The sequence below is a fragment of the Orbicella franksi genome, chromosome 1 (genome assembly GCF_964199315.1).
Source record: "Orbicella franksi chromosome 1, jaOrbFran1.1, whole genome shotgun sequence".
Classification (NCBI taxonomy): Eukaryota; Metazoa; Cnidaria; class Anthozoa; order Scleractinia; family Merulinidae; genus Orbicella; species Orbicella franksi.
Genome location: NC_138145.1, coordinates 16991694 through 17004323, shown reverse-complemented (window position 1 = coordinate 17004323; position 12630 = coordinate 16991694). Strand labels below are relative to the sequence as shown.

General features: G+C 37.5%; 1 protein-coding gene across 1 annotated transcript in view; it reads left to right on the top strand.

The window, feature by feature from the left end:
- LOC145493689 (uncharacterized) overlaps positions 1-12630 on the top strand; it is a 54651-nt gene that overhangs the window by 19703 nt on the left and 22318 nt on the right. Inside the window, exons 16-32 of the mRNA XM_081473159.1 lie at positions 1388-1441; positions 1872-1916; positions 3026-3079; positions 3381-3425; positions 3721-3774; positions 4244-4288; positions 5255-5308; positions 6233-6277; positions 6408-6461; positions 6846-6899; positions 7565-7618; positions 8427-8480; positions 10245-10298; positions 10759-10803; positions 11170-11223; positions 11759-11803; positions 12509-12562. Of these exons, the coding sequence (XP_081329285.1) occupies positions 1388-1441; positions 1872-1916; positions 3026-3079; positions 3381-3425; positions 3721-3774; positions 4244-4288; positions 5255-5308; positions 6233-6277; positions 6408-6461; positions 6846-6899; positions 7565-7618; positions 8427-8480; positions 10245-10298; positions 10759-10803; positions 11170-11223; positions 11759-11803; positions 12509-12562 (864 nt within the window). The remainder of the gene's footprint in view (positions 1-1387; positions 1442-1871; positions 1917-3025; positions 3080-3380; positions 3426-3720; positions 3775-4243; positions 4289-5254; positions 5309-6232; positions 6278-6407; positions 6462-6845; positions 6900-7564; positions 7619-8426; positions 8481-10244; positions 10299-10758; positions 10804-11169; positions 11224-11758; positions 11804-12508; positions 12563-12630) is intronic.

The window sequence follows — 12630 nt, the reverse complement described above, 5'->3', positions numbered from 1 at the left end:
AGGCTTTCTTCACAAAACTCAACATTCTGTAAATTATGTTGTTCACGAAGAGAGAGCACACGATTACCAAGCTGTCGCAATCTCATCACCAGTTTCCACGCTCTCTGCTAGGAACGCATGGAACTATAGCCCTAAAAGAACGGCATGCATTTTTAGATTCTGGCTTTCTTACGGAAGCTCGAGTAAAAACAAAGAACATTCAAGGAACAACGCCCCTAACTAAATAAATGCGCAAAGATTCGTTATATCGACCCTATATACATTCGAAGTTTCAGATTAGATTGTTCCCTTTGATTGGTCAAATTAAGAATTCGGTCACTCGTTCCAGTCTGCAACAGTTGGTTCCCAGTCTCCCTGTCTTTCAAAAACAAAATGGCGATTCAATCTGGCGAAATGGTATTAAAAAATAAAGAGAGAGGTGAAACGAAGAGAAGCTTACAAGTCAATCACCAGGATTTGATTCAGATCTTCAGGTACTTGGCTATATTTGCAAATAAGAGAACCATGCTTTTAACTGTTTTGGGAGGTGAATTGAATGTAAACCCCATCTTGCTACTTGAAGAACAACTGGAAAACTGAATGTTTACTACTAGGGTAGGTTAAAATTCAACATAAATTCATAATTGTGTGCCTTATTAAAAATCAGTTGTTGACAACATGAACACTTAATTTTGGATATTGCTTAGTTTTTGTCAAGTGAAATTTCTAGTCTTTTTATTGCAACGTTTTTCGAAGTTTCCATGTACTTTTATACGACAGCCTTAAAAGCATGTCTCTGAATTTCCTTAAAAGAAATATAGTCTCAAAATTGCCTTTGAATGTGCTTCTCAGGTGACATGGCTTTTGCTATAACTAAAATCAACCAGAATTAACGAATTTCAAATAAACATGTTTATTGTGTTTCTTTTGAATTTTAGTATAAATCTGCTAGCATTCAATCACGAATGCTGCTCTCTGATTGGCTACGCTACTCACTCTCTCTATTCTGTTGTAGATAGTCAGTAGTGTAGCATTGAGCGCTTGTGAATGTTAACAATTGGCAGCCGCTTCTTTGTGTTTTCAAAGTGTCTGTGAAGAGGATTTAGATAAAGTTTTGAATGACTTGTGCTAAACAATTAGATTATTCGCTCTCGATTTCTATGCATGACAGTTGATGAGGACACAGCCCGAATCAGCTATCACACATAGAAATTGAGCGCAAATTATCTAATTGTTAAATAGAAACACTCATGAAAGTTTGGAAGAACTCAAAAAAGATGTGGACCCACAGCAGTTCTCGTTCTCCCAAACTTCCAATTCGATAGAAAACCAAAACATGTTTTAGATATTTGTTAAACAATTTAAAAAATTTTGTATTTTTACAAGACTGGCTGTTCTTTGATCACAGGGTCCCCAAGGTGAACCTGGAGCAAGAGGTCCTCCTGGCCCAAGGGGATTGCAGGCAAGTTATTCTTATCTTACTAACTTCAGTAATGATGTGTCTGAGGTGCGATAGCCTTAATGGTTAGTGTGCTGTACTCCAGATTAAGTAGTCTGGGTTTGAGCCTCAACTGGAGTCATTACGTTATGTTCTCGGGTGATACATTTAATTCTAGCATTGCCTCTCTCCATCCAAGGTGTAAATGGTTTAAGCGGTGAATTTGATGCTGGGGGTAACCCTGTGATGGACTAGCAGCTCATCCAGGGGAAATTGGAAATACTCCTAGTAGTCACTTCATGCTACAGAAACCTAAGATAAGTACAGCTGGCCTGATTGACCTCTGGGATTGAACATAGACTTAACTTTACCTCTGTGGTTATTCTGGTGTACAACAAACGTGTACTTGGTGTGAACATTTCACTCATTGCCACGTGCCTTGTTTTATCAACAGGGAAATACTGGTGAAAGAGGACCACCGGGACCAACAGGCTCCCCGGTGAGGCTCCGTTTTTGTTTTCAAGGAAAAATGTGACCATATAATTACATACCGTACTGAGGTGGGAGATATTGTGGTTAGAACATTGCATTATACTCTAGATTGAGATGTCTGAGTTGATCCTTGGCCAGGGTCTTTGTGTTGTTATTGGTTTGCACAGCACGTTACAGGTGTGGATCTAGGATAAATGGTGACCAATATCTGAACTGAGCACCAAAGGCCCAAGCTTCTAGAGGGGTCTGGGGCCATGCTCCCCCTGGAAACGTTTTGGATTTGAACTTTCTAAAGGACCCTTTCCTGGGTTTCTGTGAAGTTCTGATAAATCTGACTGATTTCCATAAAATCGGGGAAAGCAGTATGGATCTGCACCTGTATTATTCAAGAAGGCAATTTCTCCTGAACACCCAGGAGTTGTGAATTAATGAACGGTATGAGTAAATTTTATGGGCAGCCTATCAAAAGGTTGGAGAGAAGACTCTGGTAGACTGGAAATTTGCTATTTAGTTGCTTTATGTACACATTTGAAGCTACCATGTTTCTTTTTCATGTAAAATACCATTCTGGTTTTTCTGTTCATTCTTTGATAACTTAAAGTTGTTAAACAGCTAAATACAAAGTTATGAATGTAGGATAGTGCACCTTTACTATTTTACCTTAATTGACTTCAGTTCAACCATGTGGTTGGGAACCAAGTGCATTGCTCTGTAAAATAGCTTTTCTTAGAGATCAAATTTACCTGTAAGGATACTAGCTAGTACATATCTATGTACAATATGCAAATTAAAGCTTTGACCATCTTGGGGAGATTAAGAAAACATGATAGTTTATGTGAATCTGATTCAGAGGTTAAGTGAAAAGGACTGTACTTTCAGATTCACTGGAATTGAAATGACATTGAACGTTGCAATGTACATTGCAATGCTCTTTGAACAGGAAAATATGAATCTGAGTATAATTGTGAAATTTACAAATGATGTGTATATTAGCTCAGTAACTGAACCAGGAGGACATCAGTTTGCATTTGGTAAATGTGGTAAAAATAAGCGTGAGAGGAATGTGGAAAGACAGTGTTGTAAAAAATAATGTGACACTTTTGGTTTCTTTTCTAGGGTCCTCCGGGTGCACCAGGTATACAAGGTGTACAAGGCATGAGAGGAACACCGGTATGACCAATAAGCAGCTCATTAATTTTTTGTTGCTCTTGTTCCAGTAGAGGGCTAGCAGTGATCTTGATGTATCCATGGTGAGGTAAAGCCAGAAAAAGGGAAGAACACTCCATGATTCACTATCACCCAGTCAGAAGTCCTCAGATCTAGTCTTGTATTGTATGGGAGCAACAGGCTAAGCTACTGAGTCGCAGTATAGCAATAACAAGATTTCTGTCTTTTTTATTACTGTCATATTCAAGCATCTATTGATCAAGGAACTTTCTATTTAATGTAATATTTTTGTATTTCCTTTCAGGGACCTCCTGGCATCCCAGGCCCTCCTGGCCCTGTTGGACCCAAGGTATACCATATCATGAACATCTTTGACCTCTTTTTACTTATTTGTCCTTACTATAGCATAGTTTGTTTTGTCACTACAAAAACTGTTTTCTTGCAGTTATTTTCTGTTAAAGAAATATAACTTTGTGTCTTTAATTTGCTATGTCTTTTAATCTTTATTTTGGATGTCCGCCTATTTGCTCTAACTTGATTAAGTTGCATTAATTTAAAGTGTATTTATATTTATTTCATTATTACAAATGTTACTAATATCTTATGATAGAACAGAAACACAGTCAGTTTATTCCTTGTTTCAGGGTGAGGCTGGAAAAGTTGGCATGCCGGGATTCCCAGGCTCTGATGGTGTACCGGTGAGCAGGGAGATATTAATTGGGTGCCAGTATGTTAAATGTAGCTGTCTTTTTAGAGAGGAAACAGTTGAAATAGCTCTTAATGGCTAATCTCAGTTTAAATGTTGGGTGCTGGATTGAAAAGATTACAATCAGTCAAATTTTAAGGGCCACTTCATTTCTGCACAGGCAAACACAGGTATTTGACAAAAGCCTTGACATAAATTTAATATGTTCAGTGTATTTAACACTTCACTAATCTGTCAATCATTGATGTCTGTTGTGTCATCAGTTGAAATAAATGACAAAACAAGTACATATAGTGTACTTTTTTTGATGCTCTCTGTTGATCATTTAATTAATACTAATAACTACAGTTCAATTATCTGGTTTGAATCCCCATCAAGATGTCTGTAAAAGGAGTTTCACACAATGATTAGTTATTCTTACACAATAAGTTATTTTTCTGATCCTTTTTTCTTTTGTTTAGGGATATCCTGGCATAGAGGGACCACCTGGACCAAAAGGAGACAGAGTATGTGAGATCTATCATAAGCCCATACACATGTACAATACACCAATGTCAATCATTGATTTATTACTGGCATAATAATACACATGAAAAAATTACTCGATTCTGATTGGCTAAGAAGAGTGCAGTTCAAGTGTAACACCAGTGCAAAAAGTGTAACGTCAGTGCAAAAAGTGTAACACCAATGCAAATTACACATGGAAATTCTGGATTATGATTGACTGAAAGACAGCAGGGAATTTTCTAAGAAAATGATATCACGTAAAATGATGACGAAAATTTCGCGCTGAAACTTTGAAAAAGGTTTTCTCAAATGAGAAAAAATGGCTTCAAGAAAGATCTTCCCGCACTTCCTCTAGGCGAATTTTTTCATGTTTATATTATTAATACGTAATCATACGGTTTTTCTTGTTCAATTTGGAGTTAATTTGCACTTGTGAGTTTTTCAAAAAGCTGAAATTGCACTTGCCGAAGCGGCTCATGCAATTTCAGCCTTTTGAAAAACTCACTCGTGCAAATTAATTCCAAATTGAACTCAAAACCGTATGATTACCTATACCAATGCACATGTTTATTAATTTTCTCAGTCTAACTATTTTAGTATACAATCTACTAGCGTTCTATCACAAAATTTCCATTCTCTTATTGGCTACCCTACTCCCCATCTATTCAGTTGTAGATGCTGAGTTAGCTAGCAGTGTGTGTTGTTGTTTGATAATATTTTGACCTTGGTTTAAAGTGTTTTAAAACAGTCTGATTTTGATTTTCCTTTTGTCTCATATTTGCTACCATATCAGTTACCATGCTGTAATCTCAAGCATACATCACAATCTAGGTTGTATTGAAAAGTCTAAGCCGTTCCTTGCCTCAGTCCTTCCTTGTTTCTTCTCTTGCTCGCCCCTTTTTTTCTCTTGTCCCCAATTACTGAGAGCCTGGAACAGGCCACTAATATGCTGATATGTTTCCCAGGGTGCACCAGGAGTAAGAGGGCCTCAAGGTTACCCAGGCCTTCCTGGACCAAAGGTGAGCCGCACAATCACAACTGAATGTTTTCAGAGATGTTTTTTGTTGTTCTGATTTCTCCAAAATTAGAGAAAGTAAAATATTCCTGAAATTTGTGTACATTTATAAAGTTAATATTTGTTTACAATACAATACAATACAATACAATACAATACAATACACTACAACACAACACAACACAACACAACACAACACAACACAATACAATACATGAATTTATGTAGCGCTCATTTCCAAAACTCAGTATCACTTTACTATGTTTGTGATTACAATTAAATTACTTCTACTTAAAATTACAATATCATCATACAAATTAAAAAATGAAAAGTTCCAACAAAACAAAAATGTAACTTAATTGTACCATCATACTGTTGTACTGTCGGTGTGAACCTTGCAACATGTAACAATGTTTGAGATAAAGAAGTCATGATGCTTTCTGATTTTCAACGTTTCATTTGATGTTTAAAGACTTATCATTTTCAACTTTTTTTCAATTTAGCTCAATCTGTACTTTACATGTCATGTGCACGTATAAGTACTGTAACCTGGCCAGTTTACCTTTAATAATAGTAGCGCCAGAGTTAAGGAATCAAGTCAGAGTTCATTTTCCATGTTTACATAGCCTCATCTAAACACGAAGGAAGTTCAGAGAATTCCAGACAGTTATGCAAGCCTGAGATGTAGCCAAGGGTTTGCATAATTTTTGAGAATTTTCCCAGCCCCCTGAGTGTTTAGATGAGGTTTAATGTAAACATGGAAAAAGTCCTCTATTGCTTTAGTAAAATATTTCTCAATAATATGCGTGAATCTAAAACGTCACAACTGTGTTTACCTACTCTTATCTAAACACACCTATCAACCAATGAGAGCGCACATAGTATCTCACGTATTTTATAAATAATAATAGAATGTTAATGTCTTTAGGGAAGTAGAGGAAAACGAGGACCTGAAGGAGAAAAGGGTGAAGAGGTTGGTGTGTTGTTATTGGATTTTTCCTCCACTTGCACACAGCAGATTTCTGCTTCTACATAGCAAACTGACCATCTTTTCTAGTTCATTGTTTCATAATTTATCATATTGTTTCCAATTTCATCCACAGGGACTCGCAGGATATCCTGGTGCGAAAGGAGATGAGGGTCCCAAAGGCGAAGATGTGAGTCAAATGATGGATTACATGAAACCATGCAAAATTATGACATATTTACAGTTGCATAGTTAAGTTTACCAATGTACAGAGTACTTTGCTCTGTTATTACAGGGCCAAGGTCATGAAAAGTACTACCAACATAACTGTATTGAGTTATACAGCTAACAATAAAACAGTACTTCAAGTCATCTTCATTAATTGCAGCCTTTGTACTATATTTAAATGCATTTTTTTTCTTAATACACCAGTCTTTCTGCTATCTTCCAATCCAGGATGAATTGAAATGGGGAGATTTTTTAGAGCTTTGCATCTGTGTTGAACTTCAATCCTATCTACTCCTTCTCTAGAATTACTGTAAATCTAACTTACAGCTGGATTGTTATCTTGAAGGGTGCTGCAGGAGCACTAGGACTGCCTGGCCCAGAAGGAACTGAAGGACCAAAGGTCAGTGTTGTTACAAAGTATGCTTGTTTTACAAAGTATGCTGTAGATAATCAGTTTGGTCCTCAGAGAAACCATGAGCTCATGACCTGTATGTTAACTATACTGAAGCTAGCTAATCACAGCCAGCATGTTTCTTTTTGTCTAGCCTGAATCTGACATGATTTGTGACTTTTGGCTACTATAAGCTATTTGGTGTTTTGGCCTTTGTACAATGTACATAGCCGTTTTGTATTGTAGAGGTTATGGACCTGCTTTAATCCCACTGAGACGTGGAGTCACATGTGCATCTCCCTCCACGGTAAATTCACCACTTGAAAACTTGACAAAAGTTTGTTAAATGGCTATAGGTGTATCATCACACTTGCTTGTTGTGAAGACTATTTCAATTGTATTTAGAAGGAAGAAGGAAAATAGGATAACTCACAAGAAAAGCCTTAGTGCAAAAGCCAAGGCAACATATAAAAGTATTAAAAATAAAGATAGTAATTAAGGCTATGGCCACACAATCAATGGGTGTGCACAATGGGTCAACGGCTTGAACTCATTGATAGAACGTCACAGAAGTGTCACCACCAATGGACAACACCAACACTACTCAAAACTGTTTGTACTTGTAGCATGAACATTATTTTTTAATTGTTTGTTGGTGTATTTATGGATTTTAGGGCCGAAGTGGAATTCCAGGTCCATCTGGTCCCCCTGGACCTACAGGAACAAAGGTTAATGTCAAATATTTATTGCACAATGATATTGGTAACATAATGAACTCATTTCTCTTTATACCATTAGGCACATACGGCCAATTATTGACATTAGACAAATAAACAAACTGTCATGTGAAGGTTCGTAAAATAACAGGGAGATACAGCAATTGGAAATTGGTATTCATGTAGTAGTTATTAATGACCCAAAGGGTCAAAACAAAGAAATTGAAATATGGTTATGTAATAAAAAGGACCTAGTGAGTGTTTTCAAATACAGTAGAGAACTTTTTTGTTCTCAGAAAAACTTAAGAAAAGAACATAAAAACATGGGTGCTAGAGACACTTGAGGAAACCAGTGGAAAATCAGTAAAATAACCTGTGAACTCTTTGAAGTATTAGTGGACAGGCTTTTCACTAGGTGAGAAATTTTGAAAACATGCGAACAAAGCATTTTCCATAGGTTTAAAACTTTGTAAAAAACCTTGGTCAGGGTTAATAGGGTTAACAGGGTCTACAATTTGTGCTTGTGGACAGAATTTGCCTCATGCAAAATTCACAGTCTGTTTGCATAGGGTGCTTGATAGGGTGTATCACAGGTTTATTCACAGGATTTTCACAGGTTCTCATCCATTGGTGAGAGTTAACTCCCCTTTGAAAACCTTCTTCTATGATTCTTGCAGAAGCCTTTTAAAACATTTGGGTTTTTCTTTCAGTCAAAAGTTGTAACTTAGACATAGATTTAAATTGTATATTAATTTAGCGACAAAAGGGACACACAGTCAATCTCCTTAAATTCATTAAACATCATTATTTGATTTTTCAGGGAGAGAGAGGCTCTCCTGGAATGCCTGGCTATGCGGGAGAACCAGGAGAAAAGGTAACAGAGGAAAACCTCTTAGCATCACCAGAGTTCTCCGTAAGCTCCGGCGACCGTCGAAATTCGCCGTCTAGTCGTCCTTGGCGCGCCGGCTACTCATAGTAAATAAATCATGAAAAAAAATTGTTTGTAACAGTGTGAGCCTATCCGTCTATAAAATTAAGCATAAACTGAAAACAATATGTCTAATTTTCTCAGCAAATACGTGGCGATTAAAAAAGTACAGCTCTTGTAGCTGTAAGATAAAAGAAATCTGAAATCGTTCGGGCCGTGAGAATTGCCGCCAAAAACGTGACGTGGGCACTGAGCCGTGACAGCAGCACTGAAATATTTGACAGCCGGGGTTAAGTTAAAGCTCAGTTTTTCCTCTGAAAATGAAGCGAAAAACCTAGCAATCGCTGTCCAGTACCTGGAATAAATTGAAAAGAAAATAGAAATGGCACAAACGAAGGTCATAAGTTGCTTTCTTTCAAAAATATAATTAAAATTAGTTCTTTTATCTCCAGTGAATGTACGCGTAATTTAATTAGCTCTTTTAACGACTTGCAACCCAGTGCTTGGCTCGCACATGGAGGATTTTCGAGAACACATAACTGCAAAGATTTCTTTCAACAAAAGAAACAAACTTTGCGAGATCTTACACAATCTTTAAAAACTCGGCAGCGGTAAGATGTTTGTGTAAATATTGAAAGTGAGATATAAAACAGGCGAGCTTATCGAGCAGGGAAGTATGAATAAATACATGCACTATTTCAAGGCTTCATTATGAAGCGAAACATTTGCAAAATATGCCAAGTTTAAGTTTGATTGTATTAATTTTATCACTTTTGAAATCATGAGCGAAAAACCCAAACTACCGCAAAGGCTCGAAACGTTGATGATGGTCCGCACGCTTAATCAGAAAAAATTCTGAGCTTAAATCCGCTGGAAACTTCACCAAGTATTAGAGGCTTCCGCTTGCAACGGTCACCAATCACAAGCTTCATCACGTTCAATGAATTCCACCCCTAGCACTGTGTTAAAGCCACTCAAAACTTGTCTTTTAACAAAATAAATGTCAAACCTCAATCTAGTGCCTTCAATGCCAGCAAAACTCTTTTCTCGTTTGGCTTTCTCATCTGTTTTTACACGCGTGATTGACCACAAAAATGAGAACGTTTTTGACGTTTTTGATATTTTTTTCGAATTTGATACGGATGACAATGATTAACCTGTTCAACCACAGTAACACACTACAAGACATGTATGTTTTTCTCGGTGAAATTGCTTTTCTTTGAGAAAAGAACAAAACCATGATTGCTTAAAATACACTGAAATGCACTTTTTAGAACCCCAATTTCAAAATTTTTCCGGGAAGGCTCCCGGACCCCACAATAAAAAGTAGTGGTCACCCCCCCCCCCCTCCCCTCCACGTGGCTCTGATAAAACCACTCCACGTCCTTTTATCGGCATTGTCTGCCGCCTACTCAAAGTTATTCTCCCTCTACTTCAAATTTTCGGGAGAACCCTGAGCATCACATTTGACAATCAATAAACAAACTGGAATTGATTATGTACTGGTGTACAGTACATTTAGATCAATACTTGTCTACTAATTTTCTTTTGGATGGTTCCAATTTGCATGTGCAAGCTTTTGCACCTTATGGGTTGTAGTTTGCCATTCAAATAACCCACTTCCACATGTACAGTAAATTATGAAATGTATTATACAATATTTTAATTTCATGTACTGTCATAATGCTTTCATACTTTTTTGTTTCTCAGGGAAATGCTGGTGCCCCTGGACCCAGAGGACGAGATGGATCAAAGGGCATCAGGGTCAGCCCGCTCATAATGAAATATTAATAATAAAAAATAACTTTATTATTGTATCCATCATTCTAGGTTACTGCGATACAACAGAATGCTAATTGGGGATGACTTCATGCGAAAAAAGAACTTTATATAACAAGAGCGATTAATTTTTCATATTACAGAGATGGCTTAAGACCATCAGAATGTTTTAAGAGCTGACAAAACTGGGATCAGGTCTTTGCATTATTAAAGTATATTTGCCTCTGAAAGTTTTGATTTGGCCGATCCGATGGTTGCCACTTTTTCTGCCTTGGCAATGTGCCTTAGCAATGTGGCAAAGATTTTCTTTGGAAGGTCACACTGTGGTTAAGGATACTAACTGACACATTATGGAGTTTGATTCAGTCATTGTTGCTTTGTTTAAATAACAAAGCAATATAGGAATGCTGATACATTTTTAATGTTGTTTTGTTTTTGTTTTTAGGGAGATCCTGGTCCACCGGGCCCACAAGGTGCAAGAGGAAGCAGGGTAAAGTCAGATCATATACCTTCCTTCTCCTCTTGTTTCCAAAGAAATTCAGTGACCATGTATTGCTTGTTTCCTTGAGTCACCATGCAGAACCTTAGAAAACTCGACTTACATTTTACACTGTCACTAAAGCCTCATGATTGTTTTTGTTGTTGATGGAACTTACAGTCCAACAGAGCCTGGAAATTTAAGTGTCTAATGTCATAGTAGTAATGCTTGTTATAACAATGAACAATAAACTTGATATTAAATCATAAAGGAACAGACTTCTTATTTAAGGCTAAAATTTCACAAGATTTTCATTATGTGCATTTCTTGCTGTATTTTTTTTATCATCCTTAATATAATGCTTTATATGTTTCACAGGGTCCACGCGGTGAGCGGGGGTCCCCAGGAACTCCTGGTACCCCAGGAACCAAGGTATTCTATAAAATAACAATTTTCAATCTCATACCTCAAGTCTTCACACCTTACTGTGCAAGCTTAACAAAATGAGCAACTCTGGAGAGGTCTATCACAAGATTGATTTTGACAGGCTTCCAAAACAACGGTTAAGTGACCAGACGTAAAACATCAAGAGACTCCACTGAGGCGTGTGTTAGTCAGTAATGTTAGGCAGATACATGTAGACTATATTTTTAGACTTCCATTCCCAATCAGAACTTTCCAGGGTCACTTGCTCCCTGACTACTGGTCAAGGGAAACGAAGACTCTGGGTATAAGGCTGAAAAATACATTACGTGGTATCATAGACGTGCAAATGTGTGCAGAGGGTCGTGTAGGCACCCAGCTTTAATGTTTTGCACGCATTGCAGGCCTAAGATACTTGCTAAAGTTTACACCCAGAAAGAATTAACCAATAATAAGCACCACTTGTATTGAGTAGCAGGTTGTAATGTAAACTGTTAAGCTACTTTTGACCGACCTTATTTAAATCCTGTTAATTTCTTGTCAGGGAGCTCCTGGTGAAGCTGGCGTGCCCGGTGATCGTGGAAACCCAGTGAGTGTAACATCCTATGCAAGGATTTTATTAAGGGCCAGTCACTGGGAAAATTGACCGGCCGTGAGGACGATTTTGCTGGGCTGGTTTGACCATCTAGCAGAACGTCTTTCTTACAAAGGAGTTCAGTTCTATTAGTTTTGCCCACCTGTGAAAACCATTAATGAAACCCCTGCCTATGTGTTGTGATCTTGGTCTAAATATTCGATCACACCTCCAGGCCAGTGACAAATAACATGATAACAAAGTCGTAGACGTGAGTCGTGGTAAAAGTTGAGAAGCTAGTGACAAGTTTAAAGAAGTCAATTACAATGCAAACGTCAGTCCTGCCGTAAATTGATTCCAGGACTCACAAAGAAAGGTCCATCAGCATAATGACCTCCTTTCCATGTAAAGGATGGGGCTTGAGGTTGCGAGGGTACATTAACTCTTACCTTTTGCATCACATGACTTCAATGCCAATTAAAGTCATCTGAATCTCTCCTCACAGGAACAACAAAATTAATTTTTTAAAAAGTTATGCTTTTGCTATTAGCACCCTATGAACTAACTTGACTTGTGTTATAACTTGGACCAGTGACTTTTACGTCTAATACTTGTACGTAGCTTTATACCATCATTATCAATAAAATTAAGTGTCGAGGTTAGCTTACATTCTTGCTGAACAAGAACAAAAACAAATGCTGTCCAACTTCATTTTCACAGGGTCCGCCTGGACCTCAGGGAGACCGAGGGCAGCAAGGAGGTCGCGGACCAATGGTAATCTATGATAAGTTATCACTAAATAATTAAAATTCGTTTGAGAAGCTGACGGCAATGATATTTTA